This window comes from Podarcis erhardii (genome assembly GCF_964252035.2).
Source record: "Podarcis erhardii genome assembly, chromosome: 14".
Taxonomy (NCBI): Eukaryota; Metazoa; Chordata; class Lepidosauria; order Squamata; family Lacertidae; genus Podarcis; species Podarcis erhardii.
In genome coordinates, this window is record NC_138503.1 from 54,025,659 (window position 1) to 54,046,311 (window position 20,653).

Sequence of the window (20,653 nt, forward strand, 5' to 3'; positions counted from 1 at the left end):
TACATTTGGCCCCCAGGTCTGAAGTTCCATATCTGTGTTTTATAATACTTTTCACCAGTCATTTCTCCCCCATCCTAACATTTTGCTATGAGTTCTTTGTAACTTAAGAGGTAGTTCATTTAATAAAACAAATTACACTGTTCCTGTATGCAGTTGTTCTAGTGTACATGGGTGCCGGCATCTCTCTGCTATAGTCTATACACTAAACAATTTCCCCTTAAATAATTCCACTTATTGCAGGAGTATTACCAGTTCTCTTTGTCACTTAATATAGGTTTTACTTCTATTTGATATTATCTAATTTGAATGACATCATTACCAGAGAATACAAAAACACAAGCAACATCACACTAGTCCTGAGAATTCACAGATCAGGTTCTACAATAATATAGTCTTGGAATATCATTCATGATGGCATTTTGCAGCAATTTTGACACCAAGAATAGTGAAAGATTATCACATCAAAGTTACAGGAACCTTCACAGCTTTAGTACAACAAGTTCTCCATCTGAACTGCAAGACAACAGCCAGAAAAAGGTATTTCTAGTTCATGGCACAAGATGCTACAGGCACGCCTGATCCAGAGAGAATTCCTTTCAGCTGCAACCGAGGTGAACACAGCTGTTACCACCACACCCTTTGTGTATTATTTCAGTATCTGTAACAATAATGGATTTGTTTATGCACATTACAAATAAGTGCATAAATCAATCTGCATTAGTTAATCTAGCAGTTGGGATCCAACATGGTTATTTTTATGTGCAGTGGGTTCTGAACAATAGATTCCTATGCCTTATCACAAACTACACTTTCAAAAGTGGTTTCCTATGTGACCTGGGGAAAGAGGCTGCTGTTTGAGAAACATAAACCCTTAGTTAATGCCCCATCAGAACACATGAATTTGTGCCATAGCATTTTGGATCCCAACCAGTATCTTACAAAACGGAAAGCTTTCTCTTAATGCCACTTGGTCAGTTATGAATCAAACAGCCTGAAGGATTTGTTTTGCCCTTGACATAAGCCAACATACTGTAAGTTCTGGCCTCTAACGCAATTAAACATTAGTGGGCAAAGGTAACACAGAACTATTCTACTTTAGAGTTTAACAGATTCTCAAACAAAGTCACTAACCATCTGATTCAGGTATTACTCCTGTATTACTCCTATCGGCATTCTTTTATACAGAGAACACAAATACAGCATGTGGTATTTAAAACATTTCCTTATTAGTTCCACATGTGGGAAATTACCGTACTTTCTTCCTTGTTTCCATATAATACTATCAAGTGTTTTGTTATTCAAAGCTAAGACACAGCATTTCTTTGGAAACAAAGTTAATGAACATAGTAGATAGCATTTATCAATTACTGTATATAATAATTTGTTTTTAGACATTTCATCATCATAAAAATAGTACACTTCCACATTTCCTATCAAAGGAATAAAGTAACATTTTAGGCAATTAGTGACTAAAGAGACCTCCATCCAAATACTAGTAAGATACACAGCAAGGCTGTGCCCTCTTACCCAGACCAGTCAGTAAGCCACCTGAGGGAAGAGAAGGGAATTCTGCAAGTTTAAGCAAAGCTATTTCCACTGTGCATATGTAATTAAGAAATAGAATGATTTGCTGAAGTCAAAACTTATCTGTTTTTCAGTTTTAGCAAAATACACTGACTACAGTGTGTCTACACATAACGAAAAGGCAAAAAACAAATATATCTCCCAGACCTATTTCCTTGTACCACCTTATTGTAATGACCTTGTCCATACATCAATGATACTGATTTCTTGCTACTTTCTATCAGAGTGATCCGTTATGTTTACTGTTTCTATATTTATAAAAGAACAAGTATATTTTTAAAAGAAACAAGATGAATAGCCTGTTGTCACTGTGTTGTTACTGAAAAAGACACACAAAGCTGTCTGGGCCAATCAATGTTAATGTCATTGATCAGTGAATTAACTTTTCAGCATTGGCTTTACTCATCAAAAGTAAACAGGGGATAGCACACAGGCCGCAGCCCTTTTTTAAAATAAAAAAGCTGCCCTTGATTACCTTTTTAAAAAACGATAAGAGCTATTTTTCTGCACAAGAAAAGCAGACAATTCCTACAAGTTCAAACATACTAGGAAGGAATTGTGTTTTTGTTTGTTTGGATAACTAATGAATACTTCAGATGCTTCTAATTATCCAAACCCCCCACCCTCTCTCTCAATACAGGTTATAATGTTTGAGAAACACAGGCTTAATCGCCAATCTAGTTATTTTTATTCCTCCTTTTCATTTGATTACTTAGGGCAGATCTACATAGTTTACCCTTCATGACTCTATCTTCTCATGTCAACACAGTATACATTACTGAGAGGAACACAAACACACATACATACACCCTAATAATGCTTAAATCTTATCTACTGAAAGACAAAATATGTAAGCGGGGAAAAAGATATATAAGCCAATGATTTCTTGGCATGCATAACAGGAACAAAAAAAACAGGGTGGCAAGGAGAGAATCACCTTTAATTTGCAATGTGATATTTCAATCTCTGTATCTTCATCATAAAAAAAATCTATACATTGCTTTAGTTTAATGCATATCCAGATGGTTCATCTCCAGTTAAGCTACGAAATTAGTCATAGGGGCAATACTATATTTAACACTTTGCTTTAACAGTCAGATCACAGAATTCCACAGAAGACATCAACCATGAGTATCTGAATAAATGTTGGAAATTTGCTTCTACTGTAATCAAAAGGGAGCAACAGCTATTTTAAACCATTCTGCAGCATGCTAAACACTTAAGTTGTAGCATATTATACCATGACAATGTTTTGTTTTATAAAAGTTTAAAGTGTTGGATTTGCTTTACCAAGACTGAGAAGCCTGAAGGTCTCAATAATTTATTGCTGCTGTGTTTACACAAGCCATAGAATTCTATTAACCAGTCTCTCCAATCACGTCTGCATAATCATGGTGACAGAGAAGACTACCACTGAAAGCAAAGACATAAGTATCAGCACACAACTGGTTTCATAAACAACTTAAGCACCTTTCAAAAGAAAAGTGTCCTTGATCTCAATGAGCAAAACCCAAAGTGAAAGGCAGTGCTTGTAAAGATTCATTCATTAACATACTTCAATAAGGAAATGCTTTGAAAATATTTAAAAATCCAGGCGTCAACCCCACTGTAGTCATATTAATTTATAAGCAACTAGTTGGGCCCTTAAGTGGAATTAGGAGCAGCAATAGCTCAGGTGGAGCATATGCTTTGCACGAAGATCCCAAGTTCAGTCTCTGGCACCTCCAGTTGACGAGGGGTGGGGAACTATTTTCAGCCCAAGGGTCTCATTCTCTCATGGGGAACCTTCACGGGACCACGTACAGTGGTGCCTCGCAAGATGAAATTAATCCGTTCTGCGAGTCTCTGTTTTTCGTCTTGCGAGGCATTCGTCTGAAAACAAAAGTGGGTGAAAGCAATGGATGCGCCTCTTTCCTCTGTACAACAAGCAACATCACAGTTCTAGGATACACTCCAGCCTGGCAAAAGCACCTGAGGAGTGCTTAGGAGGGATGCGGCCTGGAGAGGGGACCTGGCTCAGAAAGAATGCTGAGGGCCAGAAAGCCAAAGGGTCTGAGATTCTTCACCCCTTGGCTAAAGGGGTTTCTTGTGGTGGAAAGCCGCCTTCTAACCTACCCTGCCAGGCTATGAGACACACTTCCTTGCATTCTGGCTGAGATCCTAGAAAGCCATGGCTTGTTGAGTATGTAGTACTCAGTAAGTAGTCCAATGGTCCAAATGTTTTGGCAACATTAAATTTTCATGTGAGTGATATCACCAATTTCAAGCCTAAGCACATGTAAATACTCATATTGTGACCCTTGACTCCTGCTTTCCCTTGCTAGATTCACTTCGACTGTAAGCTCCTTATGGCACAACCCTCTCTGTCTACGTGAGTCTGCATACAGTACCCAATATTTATAATACCCAAAATTCTATTTTTTAAAAAAACTTCAGCTTTACTGTTTGTGTACATTATGGGCAAGATCCAATTGTTGCAGCCAAGTAGCAAAAATAGCCATTCTGCTGCTTAGAACCCCATTCTTAACACAGTGCAACAGTCAAATTCAATGGGTAGCCTGGGCCAGCAGAAGTGATGCAGAAATTATGAATCATATACTTTTTTGCCCTGTTCTGCTACTTCTGCAACAATGCTACTTCTCTCACTTCATACACTAACATTACATTGGCTCTCACCCAAAGTGTTTTGTATAATCAAAACTCTAATTTGACTTCAGAATGCAATCCTAAATACGATATCTAAGAGACTGTACAACAGAAAAAAGCCATATAACAGCAGGACAGGAAGTAGAGAAAAGCAAAAGGATACATGAGAACATAACTTCTATGTATTTTGAAAGTTTTTATCATTTTTCTCCCTTCGGAGCAGCAATTTGCATTTGCAATATGGTTTTACTTTTGAAAAAGAATGTGTTAAAAGATTATTAGATAACAGAGACAAAGAAAAGTCACAAAGCAAATAGTATGTCACATATATTTGCGCAATCATTATCTGAGCTATTAAAATGAATAAAAAAATTAGCATGTAGTTCACTAAAAGAAAGCAAAACAGGCAAAAAATACAATAAATCACTGCCAGATACTGAACAATTTTCTTCAAAATGTACACTGGTGTTACCGTTGCCGCTGCCACTGCTGCTGCCACCATGGGAGAGAGGTAGTAGGGTAGTGGGAGGGCTAGGGAGGCCACAAGAAATCACACCCTGAGCCTACCGGGCCCCGGCTAGCATGCAAAGAGCAGGCCCCGGGGCCTGGGGGGAACCATGCACCAGAGACCACTCCAGAAAAAACAAACGCAGCGCAGGACCTCCCCTACTGGATGATTACTACTACTACTACTATTACAATGTACATTGGCAAACAGGAAGATTAATTTTCTGACAGAAGTGGATTCACTACTAGGCAGAACACACAAATAAGGAGAAGCTGATTTCTGAACTACATTTGGCAAGACTCTCTAGGATACAGGGCTTGGAGGCAGGCAATTCCCCACAGGAACAATCTATCAAGGCCGTTGCCAGTCATCTTTTGATAGGATCAGTAGACACTCTCTTGGGGAATTTTAAGTTTTGTTGGAAAGGGGGGGGTGACAGACAGGAAGTTGAACACTGTCTGGATTCCAATGGCTAGTTCACGCATTTCACATATGTGTATTACATCTGTGCAGAAAACTGCATGAACTCTGAAAACTACAGAGGACACACACACACACCCTGCCATGGTTACATGCAGCATTTATTTATTAATAAGTAATTACATAAAAGCATTTCACATACGTTGTCAGTAATCCTTGCAATAATTCTTTAATTCTGTCAGTGTTATCATTTCTATATTGCAGAAACAAACAGAACAACTGAAAGAGAGTAGTTAGCCTACAGTGAGCAAAGATGAAGAATTTGAGGTCCTCCAGTAGGGATGTCAAAAAAAGGAAACAGGAGCGGAAATTGCCAATGGCCACTTATTCATCCCATGTCTGGAACAGAAATCAAACCAGCGAATACGATCAGTATTCACTGCTGTTGCTGGGTTGAGTCTGCAAATGCTACATAATTGATTACTTCCTCTCCCCCTCCCCAATTTGCATTGTTTCTTTTGCATTGAAAGAACCAAATAACAATGAGATTAACTACATAAATTAAATAAGCTACATAATTTCATCACAACAGACACTGGGTTTTGGGAGACTCAGATGAACTGCAGCGAAACAGAAGCAGTGGTACAAGCACCAAATGCAGCGAAGAATGGAAAACAATGCCTTCTTACATCCCATCTATCCTCCAGACGATATTTCACCCCATCAGCCCCAGCAAGAATGAGCAATGGTTAGGAATTGTAGGAGTTATAGTACACTCTGTGAGATCAACAGGTTCCCATGCCTGACCTAATGCCACATAGGAAATTCATAAATGAATAAATATATTAACCAGAGACCTGGTTCACAGTTCTTAGTCACTGTATACCAGCTCTCAAAATAGCCACAGCAGACAAAGTTTCAACTGGAGATTACAACATGTTGAAGAAAATACACAAGTTCAACACAGATACAGTAGCCTTATAGAAAAGGTGTGGGCATAGTGGCTCTGATGGTTAGAACTCAGAGCTCGACACAAAGGCTGTCTTTGAGGAACACTATAGTAAAAAATCAAATTATGCAATGCAACAAGTGCGAAACAAAAAACGGAACAAGAGTTGCTGTTAAGACAAGATAGGTTTTTTTAAAAAAAATGTATACCGCCATATACCTGCAGGTTTCAGGACAGTTCACAAGATTAACAAGAAAACAAATGAAAGGGAAGGAATTTCTAACTTTCACCTGTATCTTATTCAAACCATGGAATTTCTGTTTCAGTAAATAACTTCTTAATATTTAGACCTTTTTCTCCACCAGATATTTCTAATTTGAAATACATACTTGCCTCCCAGTGTTAGAAACTGGGATAGAAAAGCCCTGGGTTGTGGGTGCCAAAACAGAATGTCTAGTCGCCATTTGGAGGGGTCAGTAACACATTTTATTTATAAGCATGACTAATACGCAATTCACATAAGTGACATTGTTAATATCACATTTTAACAGAAATTGTTAATACATGTTTAATTTGGTGTTTGCAATAAAAATATTGGTACTTGGATTTTCAAAATACTCTACTCTTTACTGTTACACTCCTTAACATATTGTCTATCCTTAACATATACTTCGAGACTTCAAAGCACACACATTTCCTGAATCCTTGAGTGTCAACCAGGCGCAAAAAATGGCACCCAGACTTTTTGAGGTGCTCACAAATGGAGAAACTTTAGGTGCGAAATGCACCTGGCGACCTGCTAATTTTGAACCCTGTTGCCTCCTCATGATATGAGAAGCAGCTCTCAGTAGGAAAACCCAAAGCTGCAATCCCTTGCAAATACAGCTTGCAAATCCACATTAAGAATCACTTTAACTATTTTAACCAACACAGTTCTTGAGGTGCCCATCCCAACAAGTCTTTAATGAAACCCAACCTTCCCTTCAGGCCCCCCAAAAGTCTGGCTGGCCAAATCCAATTTTCAAAAGGAGACTCTCTTTGGTGTCTGCACGTAATAGCTGGGTATAAATTGATTCTGTCAGACATTAAGAAAACAGAAGCATTCTGAAATAAGGAACTGCAGCTACATCCAACACTGCTATGCAATGCCCTTTCGAAAGAGGAATGGCTCCCAAAGTGCTCCAGTTCTACAGAATCCCAAGAAAAAAGCACCTAATCCTTTATACACCTTATTGACTCAACAGAAACCAAAACAAGTTTACCTGCTCCCTATAAACTGCAAGAGGTTTAGGGTAGAATTCTGTCTTTCCCCCTAAGAGTCATCCTGCAAAGCTCCAATGGGGAGAACCGTGAAGGAATGGTGAAGAGGGAAGGAAGTACCGCAACCCCAGCTTAGTTGAGCTTTCTTGCAGGGCTGGAATGCCCATCTGGAGTGTACAGTCCCATATCCTGTACTCACAGTGGGCAAGCAGACACCGGTGGGCAGCTCAGAAGCAGGACCTGTGCATAACGGCACTTGTCATTCCCAGCAAGGGGCATTCAGCATCCATACCCAAAATGGAGGGGGGGGGGAGAGAGAGAGGAATGGAGAAGAATCAAGAGTCCCCCTGTGTGCACACACACCTTTTCTTCTTCCCAAAAGAAAATTAGGGGCGATGGGAGAGAAACAAGAGAAGGACGGAGCAATCCCTAACCTACTTACTATTATAAGGTGTGTGTGTGTTCTTTGTCGCTCCTGTTTTGTTGCTGTAAGCCGCCTTGTGTACAGTAGAGGGGACGTATAGGAATTAAAAGGGAATTGAAGTGAAAAATGAAAAAGTGAAAGATTGGGGGTGGGGGGGGGAGATAATGGCCATCACTGCCATGTGAACATTCAATCCAAAACTATTTCCCCATGACATGTTGGATACCATTAGTGTATTTAAGCTTTTGGGGGTTTTTTTGGCAGTGGGCTTTGGCTCTTCTCAATCCCAGCGCAAAGCAAGTTCGAGAGAGGATTTTCAGGTGGCGGCAGAGCAGCCCTGAGCGGCCACAAGAAAGGCTGCTGCTCTTAAGACTTGGCGCGGGGAGAGAAAAGACCCCGAGGCTCCCCAGTCTCGCCTTCTTCCCCCGGCCTCGCATTGCAGGGCTTCTCCTCCCTTGCCCGCCCGAGAGGAGAAGCGGCGGCGGGCCGGGGCCGGGGGCTGACCCGCAACGGGGCCCTCGGCGTCTCCCAGGCCGGAGGAGGAGGAGGAGGAGCGCCTTCCCGCCTTACCTGTGAGGCGAACTTTGATGCTGGATCCGGCCCTCCGGCTCCCCGCGTTCGACATGGCTCCCCTCAGGCGGGCGCCGGGCCCACCGGCCCAAAGGCGAGAGGCCGGGTCAGCCGACGGACGCCGCCCCCGCCGCCGCCATCGCCGCCCTCCTCTCGCCCTGGCGGGTCTCGCCGGCGGCCTCCCTGCCGTGCTTCTCCTCAGGCTGCAGCAGCAGCAGCGGCGGCGCCGCCTCACCGAGCTCGACGCCCGCCGCCGGACGCGAACGGCGACTGCGCGAGCTCGCGCCGCCTCAGAGCGGCGGCTGAGGCTGAGGCGGCTGCGGCTGCTGCTCCTGCTGCGCAGGCGCACTCCCGAGCCCCGCCACCCCCCCCTCCCTAGCCGCTTCTTTTAGCGCGCCTGCGCACACGCGCCCGCGCTGGGCCGGCCGGCCGGCCTGGTCCCCGGGCCAACGAGCTCGCGGCTCCTTTTCCCGTCGTGCGTCGGGAGGGAAACGGACGCCGCGCCGCTTGGCGTGACGTGCGCGACGGTTCGCCTCCCGCGGCCATCTTGGGAAGGTCTGGGGCGTCCAGGTTCGGGCAGCGGAATGCCACGCTTCGAACAGATATACCGTGTATATATATATATATATACAGTATTCTTTCTATGTCGTCGTGGTTGCTGTTAGTTACCTGTCTATTCCACCTTTGCTCCAAGCAGCTCAGGGTGCCGCACACGGTTCCCCTGCAGCTCTCCATTTCACAACAGCCCTGCGAGGTCGGCTAGGCTGAGAGACAGTGAGTGGCCCAAGGTCTCCCGGGAAGGTTGATAGTTAATCAGGATTTGAACCCTGAACTCTCCGACGGCCGAGTCCAGCACTCTAACCCCTGCGCTCTCAGCAGAGACCCTGAGGAAGCAGCAGGACCACCCCTTTCCGAGGGAAGGGGCGTTGCAGCAACTCCCATATCTTCACTGGAAGCTTCTGTGTGTGACTTGGTGGACCCCGCAAGGCGCCCTTTTCAAATTGCACTTGCAATGATTTGTGCTCATTATGTTATTGGGGCAGTCATACCGGATCCCACTTTCAACACTTGTTTGCAGCTGCATTTATTATTATTATTATTATTATTATTATTATTATTATTCTTTTGAGAGGTCACAGTGCTTCATTTCCACCATGCAACTTTCTGCTGGAATCCCACAAGTTTTTATACCACAAATATTCCGCTTTTATTTTTCTCCCATTCTGCTACAGTCCCTTTGGACAGCAATCAGTTGGACAGCAGAACAAACAAACTGGCTAAACCCGTCGCTACATGTTGCAGAATACACCCACACCAGTCTGGAGGGGCCGTGTGTAGTTTGTGTTGTTGCTAAAGACTTACAAAGCACCTAAAATGTTGTAAGTTCTGTCTGACAGCCGCTGCCCATAGGCTTCCAATCTAAAAGACACGATATAAAAGGAAAACGGGTTGGGGAGGGAAGAGGGGGGAACAAACATTGTCTTTCACCGTTCAGCAGAAGGGGCCAGGCAGACCTCCCCCATATCACAATGTTCTGCCCGGGAGGGTCACTTGGCAGAGGGCAACGTGTGCATCTCTTCAGCTCCTGGGCTTTAAAGTCTTGTAAATGGCCCTCTGAGGGCAGCATGGCCTGAAAAGTGGGGCAAATGAATATTAAAATACACGCAGGGCAGGGCAAGGCAAGACACAAGTCAGCACCCTGAGGGAAAGCAGAGCTCTGAAGTTGCTCCAGCAATGAACAAGCTCCAACTGAGCCCGCAAGTCAGGGTTGAAGAACTTTTGTGGCTCCATTGGCCAGATCTTTGTGGAGATAAGAACATAAGCAGAGCCTGCTGGATCAGCTAGGCCGGCATCCTGTTTTTTACATTAGCCTGTGAAAAAGCCCCCAAGCAGGATTTGAACACAAGCCCGCTCCCCTGTTTCCATCAACTAGGATTCAGAAGCATTGCTGTCTCTGACTGTGGAGCCATGGATAGCTCACTCCGTGAATGACAAGCACTGCCTCCTGTGGTGGGAGGGAGTTCCACCATTTGCGCTGCGTGAAGAAGGCCTTCGTTTTGCCAGTCTTGAAGCTTCCAACATTCAGCTTCATTGGAGGTTAATGAGTCTGGAGAGAGGGAGGAAAACTTGTCTCCATCCACTTTCTTCATAGCATGTATAACTTTCAAAACTTCTATCTGACTCACCATTTCTCTCAACTTTGTTGTTGTTGTTGAGTCATTTAGTCGTGTCCGACTCTTCGTGGCACCCTGGACCAGAGCACGCCAGGCACTCCTGTCTTCCACTGCCTCCCGCAGTTTGGTCAAAATCATGCTGGTAGCTTCGAGAACACTGTCCCACCATCTCATCCTCTGTCGTCCCCTTCTCCTTGTGCCCTCCATCTTTCCCAACATCAGGGTCTTTTCCAGGGAGTCTTTTCTTCTCATGAGGTGGCCAAAGTATTGGAGCCTCAGCTTCAGGATCTGTCTTTCCAGTGAGCACTCAGGGCTGATTTCCTTCAGAATGGATAGGTTTGATCTTCTTGCAGTCCATGGAACTCTCAAGAGTCTCCTCCAGCACCGTAATTCAAAAGCGTCAATTCTTCGGCGATCAGCCTTCTTGATGGTCCAGCTCTCACTTCCATACATCACTACTGGGAAAACCATAGCTTGAACTATACGGACCTTTGTTGGCAAGGTGATGTCTCTGCCTTTTAAGATGCTGTCTAGGTTTATCATTGCTTCTCTAAACTAAAAAGGCCCAAACGCTTCAAACTTTCCTCATGCAGGAGTCCCTGCATCCCCTCGATCACTCAGCCTGCTTCTCGGGATCAATTTGACAGGTCATCATTTGACATGACATCATTATGACATCCTGTGATTTCTAAGTGGGCAGCCACCTGTCAAAATCCTTTGCAAAATAAAGCAGAGAAATCATTCTTGGCTCATTCCTCTACTATTTACCACTGGGATAAGTTTACCCCACAAGCAATGGTGGGGGGACGGGGGACAAAAGGGAGAAATGATTCTTTTCTTTGCCCTCCCCCTGCTACTGCCACTGCTAGAGGACTGTCTTCATTCTCCGCTGAAACTGCTCGGCTTCCTTTATCATAAACCTGTACTTCAGATATTTCCGCCCTCTTCCCTACCGCCTTTTCCAAACCGTGAAAAGAATTGAAGCAGAACCATATGCCAGCTCTGGCGCACTGAGCAACTTAACTTCAAAGGCTTTGAAACGAAATTGCAAAATGTGTACACCATTAGGAAAACAAAATGCAGAAAATGAAAACATAAACAAACAAAATATGCTGAAAAAAGGAAGAAAACAAAACCCTGGGGAAACTGTGTTCAATCGTTTCAAGGTGGCTTTCCCAGAAATGCCACCAGTTCCATGCACAGGGCCGGCCAACCAGGTGAGACTGATGATATCAGGAGGAGGATTTGGGGCCAAGCTCTTTCAGCATCCTGTTCTGAGAGGAGCCAACCAGATGCCTTTGGGAAACCCACAAGCAGGATCCGAGCACAAGAGCCCTCTCTCCTCTGGGGGTCTCCAGCAACTGCCACTCAGAAGCATGGTTGCCTCTGACTGTGGAGGCAGAGAAGAGCCATCCTGGCTGGAAGCCCTCAATAGCCCTCTCCTCCTCCATGAATTTGGCCAGTCCTCTTTTAAAGCCACCCACATTGTTTGGCCGTCACTGCCTCTTGTGGGAGCGAGTTCCGTACTTTAATCACCTCCAACAATTCTGTGGAGGAGTCTGCTCCTTTGGGAATCTCTAACTCTGGGGATTTCTCACAGCTGTCCATGGACTGGTGCAGGTCAATTCTGTGTCCAGGGCAGCTGTTTACCAGCTCCATCTGGTATGCAGGCTGAGACCCTCCCCTCGCCAGAGTGGTGCATGCTCTGGTTATCTCCCACTTGGACTACCGCCATGCGCTCTATGTGGGGCTACCTTTGAAGGTGACCCGGAAACTACAACTAATCCAGAATGCGGCAGCTAGACTGGTGACTGGGAGCGGCTGCAGAGACCGTATAACACCGCTCTTGAAAGACCTACATTGGCTCCCAATACGTTTCCGAGCACAATTCAAAATGTTGGGGCTGACCTTGAAAGCCCAAAACGGCCCAGTAGACCTGAAGGAGCATCTCCACCCACATTGTTCAACCCGGACACTGAGGTCCAGCTTCAAGGGCCTTCTGGCAGTACCCTCCTGCAAGAAGGGAGGTTACAGGGAACCAGGCAGAGGGCCTTTTCGGTAGTGGCGCCCACCCTGTAGAACGCCCTCCCATCAAGGAAATAAACAACTACCTGACTTTTAGAAGACACCTGAAGGCAGACCTGTTTAGGGAAGTTTTTAATGTTTGATCTTCTATTGTGCTTTTAATTCTGTTGGGAGCCACCCAGAGTGGCTGGGGAAACCCAGCCAGATGGTCGGGGTATAAATAGGGTAATAAATTGTTGTTGTTGTTCTTAACTTGCCCTTTGACATACAGTGGTACCTCAGGTTACATAAGCTTCAGGTTACAGACTCTGCTAACCCAGAAATAGTACCTTGGGTTAAGAACTTTGCTTCAGGATGAGAACAGAAATTGCGCAGCAATGGCGTGGCAGCAGCGGGAGGTCCCATTAGCTAAAGTGGTACCTCAGGTTAAGAACAGTTTCAGGTTAAGAACGGACCTCCGGAACGAATTAAGTTCTTAACCCGAGGTAACACTGTACAGAGTGACACTACCAGTACTTTCTGTTCCATCAGGTTTCTGTTGTGTTTACAAGAGCAATGCCATCCTCTAACACCAAGTACTCCAGGTCTCCCATCTTGTCTTGGAGGCTTCTGACATTAGCAGATAAACACTTGCGAACAGAGCTTCTCTCTTATTTCAGTCTCTGCTGCTTTGGCCTCTTCGATGTCTATTCTGCGCCCATGCACTCTCGATGCCTAGTTCTACAGGCAAGAAGGCTTCCTTCGGAAAAGGGGTGGCAAACCTGATCAAGCTGTGGAGCCAAACCGTTATCTCCTCACTCCCCGGTGGGCCAAATTGGACAGGTGCGTACCACTGCCCACCTGGCACCAAGTGCACTTTGAAGTCAGGGCTTCAAAGTGTTTTGGTGGGAGTGGTCAGAGAGGGAGGAGGATCAGGAAGAGATCAGGGAGCACCTTAAAGACCAACTAAGTTAGTTATGAGCTTTTGTGTGCATGCACACTTCTTCAGATACACTGAAACAGAAGTCACCAGACCCTTCTATATAGTGAGAAGGTGGGGAGGGGTATTACTCAGAAGGGTGGTGGGATTGGGTGATTGGCAGATAGCTGTGATGAGCCTGTTGACGACTTTTAACGATTGCAATAGGTCTTACAGGAAAAAGCAAGGGGTGAGAAGGTGAAAAATGGCTTTGTCATGTATAATGAGATAAGAATCCAATGTCTTTGTTTAGACCAGGTCTCCGGAGAGACCTGCTTTTTCCTGTAAGACCTATTGCAGTCGTTAAGAGTCGTCAACAGGCTCATCACAGCTATCTGCCAATCACCCAATCCCACCACCCTTCTGAGTAATACCCCTCCCCAACTTCTCACTATATAGAAGGGTCTGGTGACTTCTGTTTCAGTGTATCTGAAGAAGTGTGCATGCACACGAAAGCTCATACCAAGAACTAACTTAGTTGGTCTTTAAGATGCTACTGGAAGGAATTTTTTTTGTTTTGTTTTGACTATGGCAGACCAACACGGCTACCTATCTGTAACTAGATCAGGGAGGTTAGACCCAGAGACAGCCCCCAGGTTTCTGTTACACCCACTGCAGGTAGGTACACAGGGGTTACGTTCTTGTGCATAAGCAAAATCGTATAAAGCCAGGATGACCCCTGGAACGGCCCGCCTGACCATCTGTACCTGTATGAAGGTGGCACTGAGTGGGCCTTGCCCCTGTACAGAAGACAGAGGGCCACCTGAGATCTTGCAGGAGCCCTTGCCCCTTGCAAGACCTTCCCAGACCCTGCCAAGTGTGCAAGGAAGCCTAGGTATGCCTCCGGTAGCATTTGATTATAAACAGTGTTTTGGCCTGTGTTGCTGTGGCCTCCCTTAATTGCCACCCTGTGCCCCTGCATTCACAGGCCTTAGTTCTATACTACCTCCCCCATTTAAAATGCTCGCCATTTTTTTCATCTTCATCCCAGCAGGGAGATTTGGGCCAAACTAGCTGTGGGTTAAACCACAGAGCCTAGGACTTGCTGATCAGAAGGTCGGCGGTTCGAATCCCCACGACGGGGTGAGCTCCCATTACTCGGTCCCTGCTCCTGCCAACCTAGCAGTTTGAAAGCACATCAAAGTGCAAGTAGATAAATAGGTACCGCTCCAGCGGGAAGGGAAACGGCGTTTCCGGGTGCTGCTCTGGTTCACCAGAAGCAGCTTAGTCCTGCTGGCCACATGACCCGGAAGCTGTACGCCGGCTCCCTCGGCCAATAAAGCGGGATGAGTGCCGCAACCCCAGAGTCGGCCACGACTGGATCTAATGGTCAGGGGTCCCTTTACCTTTACTAGACCCTCCTCAGCTCCTGACAGTTTCCTTGTGCCCACTGCAATCCATCTAAAAGGTCTTCTGCCGCTTTTCCGATTGTAAGCGCCAACATTCTGGTTCAATCCCAGTCCAAGGGGATTGGACCATCCCTTTTGCACAAACCCAGCTTGCCCCAGAATGGTCCCCAGCACCTAACAGATCTCTCCTCCAGACACCATCACCACATCTGGGCACTGAAACTGCAGAGCTGTGTCTGTCTGACTAGCCCTCTGCATGGAACTGGTAGCAGTTTCACCAACAGATAGATAGATTCCTTTGAGAGGCCCTAGCTTTCAGCATCCTAACCAGCTCCCTAAATTTGGCTTCCAGGACCTCATTATGACATTTCCCCATGTCATTGGTGCCACTGACTTACGAATTGCCAGGCTATGTAGACAATGAACAGCATCTGCAACCTTCGTACCTGGCCAGCAATTCGCCCTGCGGTGAATTTACCACTGCATCGTTTAAAAAGTAAAAAAGCTAAAGCCCGAATGAGCTATTTTTAACAATTAAACAACTAACAATATGCTGCCTTTTCATGACACCAAACTTGCGCTGCCTGAGGCATTGACCTCACTCTGACTAACAGCTGGGCTGGCCCAGCTGCAGAGTGCAGTATTGAAAAGATGAAATAAATAATAAGCATTAATTGAACCCATGGTCATATGTTGCTGACCACTGAGGGCGAAGGATTTCTCAGTGGTGCATTATGAAGCTTTCTGGCGGAACAAGGGAGACTTTTTGCAGACAAAGGCATATCCCGCCCCCGCTACTCCACAGAGCAACCATGTTGGGGGCTTTTTGTCCGTGAAACGTGCTTTTGTACATGTTCCAGGCTCATCTCTCCTATCAACGCTTACTGTCACCACCCTCGACATTCTTGTCGCACCGAATGTCCGTCCGCGCTTTGAATCCTGAGATGGCTTTGATCACGAGGACGTCCCAAGACAAGTCGCTCAGTGTGACAGCGTGGTGGAAGGAACTCAGACGAGATCCCGTAAGACACTTGCCAAAAATAGCATCCTTTTAAAGCCAGTTGGGGGATGTGTGTTGTTTTTTAAGCCCAAATGCTATAAATCACCCAGAGAGATAATGCCCCCCACAAGATCCCTGCCAGGAGAAGAAGATGGAGAATTGTAAGTGTTTGGCCACAGGCAAGCGAGCATGGCTTGCAGTGCCAAAGCCAACGGAGGTCTACACAGACGTAAGACCCATTGAGTTAAACAGTAAGCCTGGGGAGCCTCACTTTACCATCCATCAAAACGAAATCTTAGTGACCCACTAGTGACACTGCACAGTGTGGTGTAGTGGTTAGAGCATCAGAAGAGGCCTGTAGAGACCTGGTTTCCCATCCTTGCGTGGCCGTTAAGTTTCAGCCAGTCACCAACCCTCAACACAATCTCCTACCTCACAGGACTCTTGGGAGAAAAGAGAGAAAGACTATAATTGTCACCTTGAGCCGCCTGGTGGAAAAGGTATAAATGAAAACAAATAAAATGTAATATTGTTACATCCACAGCGTCCATTTCATAGAATCATAAACTTGGAGGCATCTTGAGGACCATTTAATCCAGGGGTCAGCAACATAAGGCCTGTGGCCCGTGGAGGTCGTTTGACCGGCCCACGACCCGCCCCCGAACTGAGCTGCCCACTCGCTGTGCTAAACCGGCACAGCACAGGGATTCGCTTCTGTGGTGCCAGAAATTGCATCTGGAAATTGCAGGTGCACGCGCTCACACACACACACGCAATCCAGCCCACAGAGGGATCTCCACAGGACTGATCCAGCCCAGGCAAGATAAACCTTGCTGACCCCTGATCTAATCGAACCCCCTACATTGCAGGAATATGCAGCCGTCCCTTACGGGGATCAAACCTGCAACCTTGGCATTATCAGCACCACCCTGACCACGCCCCCAAGGATCCTGGAAACTGTAGTTTACTCCTCAGGGAGCTACAATTCCCAGCCCACTTGGGAAATTACAGTTCCGGGATCCTCTGGGGAAACCCATGCGCTTTAAATGTGTGGTGTGGATGAATAAGATTGGGTCCTGCAAGGGCCTGACAGAGGACCGCGATGCAGTGTACGCTCAACTTGGAGGGAGGAGAGGGAATCGAGAAACATGGCTTTAAATCCTTGCGGCCTTCCTCACAGGGTTGTTGTAAGGCCCCAACAACCCCTTCCAGAGACACCACCCTGAGCTCTTTGGAGGAAAGGAGACAGAGGTTATAAATAAGAAAGTGTGAAGGAAACAGCAGAGCTGTTTGGCAGTGGAACAGTGGAACTCCACTGCCTTCCAAGAGAATCTCCTTCCTTGGAGGTTTTTAAGCAGCGGTCAGACGGTTATCTGTCAGGGATTCCTTAGCAGCGATTCCTGAGAGAGCCAGTGTGGTGTAGTGGTTAAGAGCGGTAGCCTCGTAATCTGGGGAACTGGGTTCGCCTCTCCGCTCCTCCACATGCAGCTGCTGGGTGACCTTGGGCCAGTCGCACTTCTTTGAAGTCTCTCAGCCCCACTCACCTCACAGAGTGTTGGTTGTGGGGGAGGAAGGGAAAGGAGAATGTGAGCCGCTTTGAGACTCCTGAGGGTAGTGATAAAGCGGGATATCAAATCCAAACACCTCTTGCCTTTCAGGAGGTTTGGGCTGGATGACCCTTGGGGTCCCTTGCAACCCTCTTGTTCTGTGGTTCTATGACTCACACACAATTGACCTGCACGGTCAGTGTCGTGTGGTCTTGCCATTCACAGGGAGGGAGGCAGAGAGAGAGAGAGAGAGAGGAGGCCAGCTGAGGCTATGAGCACCCAGAGAGAGGGAGAACATGGCAGCATGTAGCAAATAGCATGGCAATTTTTCTACAGGCGCGGAATTGACCTAGTTCCCCGATCCCGTTGATTTATCGAACTGGAAGCCGGAATCAAGATGATGTGCAGTTGGATTATGCGCTGCTCTGGAGAGCACTTCAGTTCATGCCATCAGCTACAGATTTCAGATTAAACCAGTGGGGGTCGCCTCCTCCTAAAGGCTTCAGAAGACAATAGCGTTTTTTTGTTTTTACAAAACTTGCATTTCAGGCAAAGTCGTGTGTGTGTGTGTGTGTGTGTGTGTGTATAAGAGAGAGAGAGGAGAGAGAAATTGACACATCTGATGTGTCTTTGGCTCAGTGGCAGATCACACAGTGTACAACATTTTCACCATTGTGACCTCATATCTGGGTCATAGCAATTTCTCCTGTGGACAGCCTGCTCATTATAAAGCTGGCTTTGAAAAAGGGTCAGAACAGTCTGGTTTTATTATTTGAATAGTGAGTATTTTGTTATTTGAGAGCACAGAAGGCTTGGGCAGCGGTCATGTGCAGAATCGTTCAGGAGCCGGCCCCTTCAACAGAACTCAGGGCTCATTCACACTCCTGGCTGCCCTGTGCCTAGAAATCAGGCGTCCAAGCAGTTTCCTCCTCGTCTCTTGCTTTCTAGGCACAGGTCTGAGTAGTTTTGCCTTTGCCCTACCACCTTCCCACTCTTTAGTGCTGAATCGGAACAAACAGCAGCCCACAGAAAATCTTATTGCTGTTTGTTCCAATTCTCTGGGCAGGGAAAATGCTGTTGTTCAATGCCTTCATATGAAGGAACTGAGGGGACATTCATTCAATTTGCAGATGACACCGAGAGGGGTAGCAAATGCCGCAGAAAGCAAATTCACTATTAAAGATGATCTTAATAGGTTGGGGAATTGGGCCCTAACTAGCAGAATGAACTTCAGCAGGGACAAACGTCAGGTTCTGCACTTAAGCAGGAAGAACCAGCTGCACAAAGAGGAGATGGGGGACCTGGCTTGCCAGTAGTACATGAGAAAAGGATCTCAGGTCTAAGTAGACCACAAGCTTAACATGAGTCCACAGTGTGATGTGGCAGCAAAAAAGGCTAATGCTAGTCTAGGCTGCATCAACAGAAGTCTAGTCTCTAGATCAAGTACAACTCTGCCTTGGTCAGACCCCACCTGGAGTACTGTGTCCAGTTCTGGGTGCCGCAGTTTAAGAAGGATGTTGGCAATCTAGAACGTGTGCAGAGGAGGGGCAACCAAGATGATCAAGGGTCTGGAAACCAAGCCTTATGACGAGAGCTTGAAGGAGCTAGGCATGTTTAGCCTGGAAAAGGAGAGTCTGAGAGGAGATATAATAATAATAATAATTTATTATTTATACCCCGCCCATCTGGCTGGGTTTCCCCAGCCACTCTGGGCGGCTTTCAAGAAAATATTAAAATACAATAGTCTATTAAACATTGAAAGCTTCCCTAAACAAGGCTGCCTTCAGATGTCTTCTAAAAGTCTGGTAGTTGTTCTTCTCTTTGATGTCTGGTGGGAGGGCATTCCACAGGGCGGGTGCCATTACCAAGAAGGCCCTCTGCCTGGTTCCCTGTAACTTGGCTTCTTGCAGTGAGGGAACCACCAGAAGGCCCTTGGCGCTGGACCTCAGTGTCCGGGTAGAATGATGGGGGTGGAGATGCTACTTCAGGTATACTGGACCAAGGCCGTTTCGGGCTTTCAAGGTCAGTACCAACACTTTGAATTTTGCTTGGAAACATATTGGGAGCCATTGTACCTCTTTCAGGACTGGTGTTATATGGTCTCTGCAGCTGCTCCCAGTCCCCAGTCTAGCTGCCACATTCTGGATTAGTTGTAGTTTCTAGGTCACCTTCAAAGATGGCCCAACATAGAGCGCATTGCAGTAGTCCAAGCGGGAGATAACCAGAGCATGCACCACTCTGGCGAGACAGTCTGCGGGCAGAGAGGGTCTCATCCTGCGTACCAGATTGAGCTGGTAAACAGCCGCCCTGGACACAGAATTGACCTGCGCCTCCATGGACAGCTGTGAGTCCAGAATTCTCCCAGGCTGCACACCTGGTCCTTCAGGGGCACAGTTACCCCATTCAGGACCAGAGAGTTCCCCACACCTGCCTGCCTCCTGTCCCCCCAAAACAGTTCTTCTGTCTTGTCAGGATTCAACCTCAATCTTTTAGCCGCCATCCATCCTCCAACCGCCTCCGGACACTCACACAGGACCTTCACCGCCTTCACTGGTTCTGATTTGAAAGAGAGGTAGAGCTGGGTATCATCCACATACTGATGAACACCCAGCCCAAACCTCCTGATGATCTCTCCCAGCGTCTGCATGTAGATGTTGAAAAGCATGGGGGAGAGGACAGAACCCTGAGGCACCCCACAAATGAGAGCTCAGGGGTCTGAACACTCATCCCCCACCATCACTTTCTGAACACGGCCCAGGAGGAAGGAGCAGAACCACTGTATGACAGTGCCCCCAGATATGATAGCCCTCTTCAAATATCTCAAGGGTTGTCACATGGTAGAGGGCACAAGCTTCTTTTCCCCTGCTCTGGAGGGTAGGACTCAAAACAATGTCTTCAAGTTATAAGAAAGTTATCAAAAATAAAATACGTGACTGTAGAATTTATTTGATACTTACCAAAAGGGTGGAGGGGAGTCCAAGGCTCGGTAGAGCCCATACATTGTGCTTTTTTTCCTTTTTTTCTTTTGTATAATTGGGGGAGGGTATATGATAAACTATGTAAATGAACTATACTTATATTTATATGTATACTGATATGTTTATCGGTATGTTTATTTGTGTATTTTATATTTACACTGATATGTTTAGTTGCATAGCTTGAATAAAAATGTATTGAGGGGAAAAAAAGTTATAAGAAAGGAGATTCCAACTGAATATCAGGAAGATCTTTCTGATGGT

The 20,653-nt window shown here is 46.1% G+C and overlaps 1 protein-coding gene across 3 annotated transcripts in view; it reads right to left on the reverse strand.

Annotated features, from left to right (window-relative positions):
• The window catches only part of SMURF1 (SMAD specific E3 ubiquitin protein ligase 1), a 50,457-nt gene extending 41,873 nt beyond the window's left edge, over positions 1 to 8,584 (reverse strand). For 2 of the 3 annotated variants that reach the window (XM_081839731.1, XM_081839730.1), the window contains exon 1: positions 8,362 to 8,583. In XM_081839731.1, coding sequence (XP_081695857.1) covers positions 8,362 to 8,416 — 55 coding nt within the window. In that variant the 5' untranslated portion in view covers positions 8,417 to 8,583. Of the gene's footprint in view, positions 1 to 8,361 lie in introns of all 3 variants that reach the window. The other variant, XM_081839732.1, reaches the window with a different exon arrangement.
• Between the last annotated feature and the right edge of the window lie 12,069 nt (positions 8,585 to 20,653).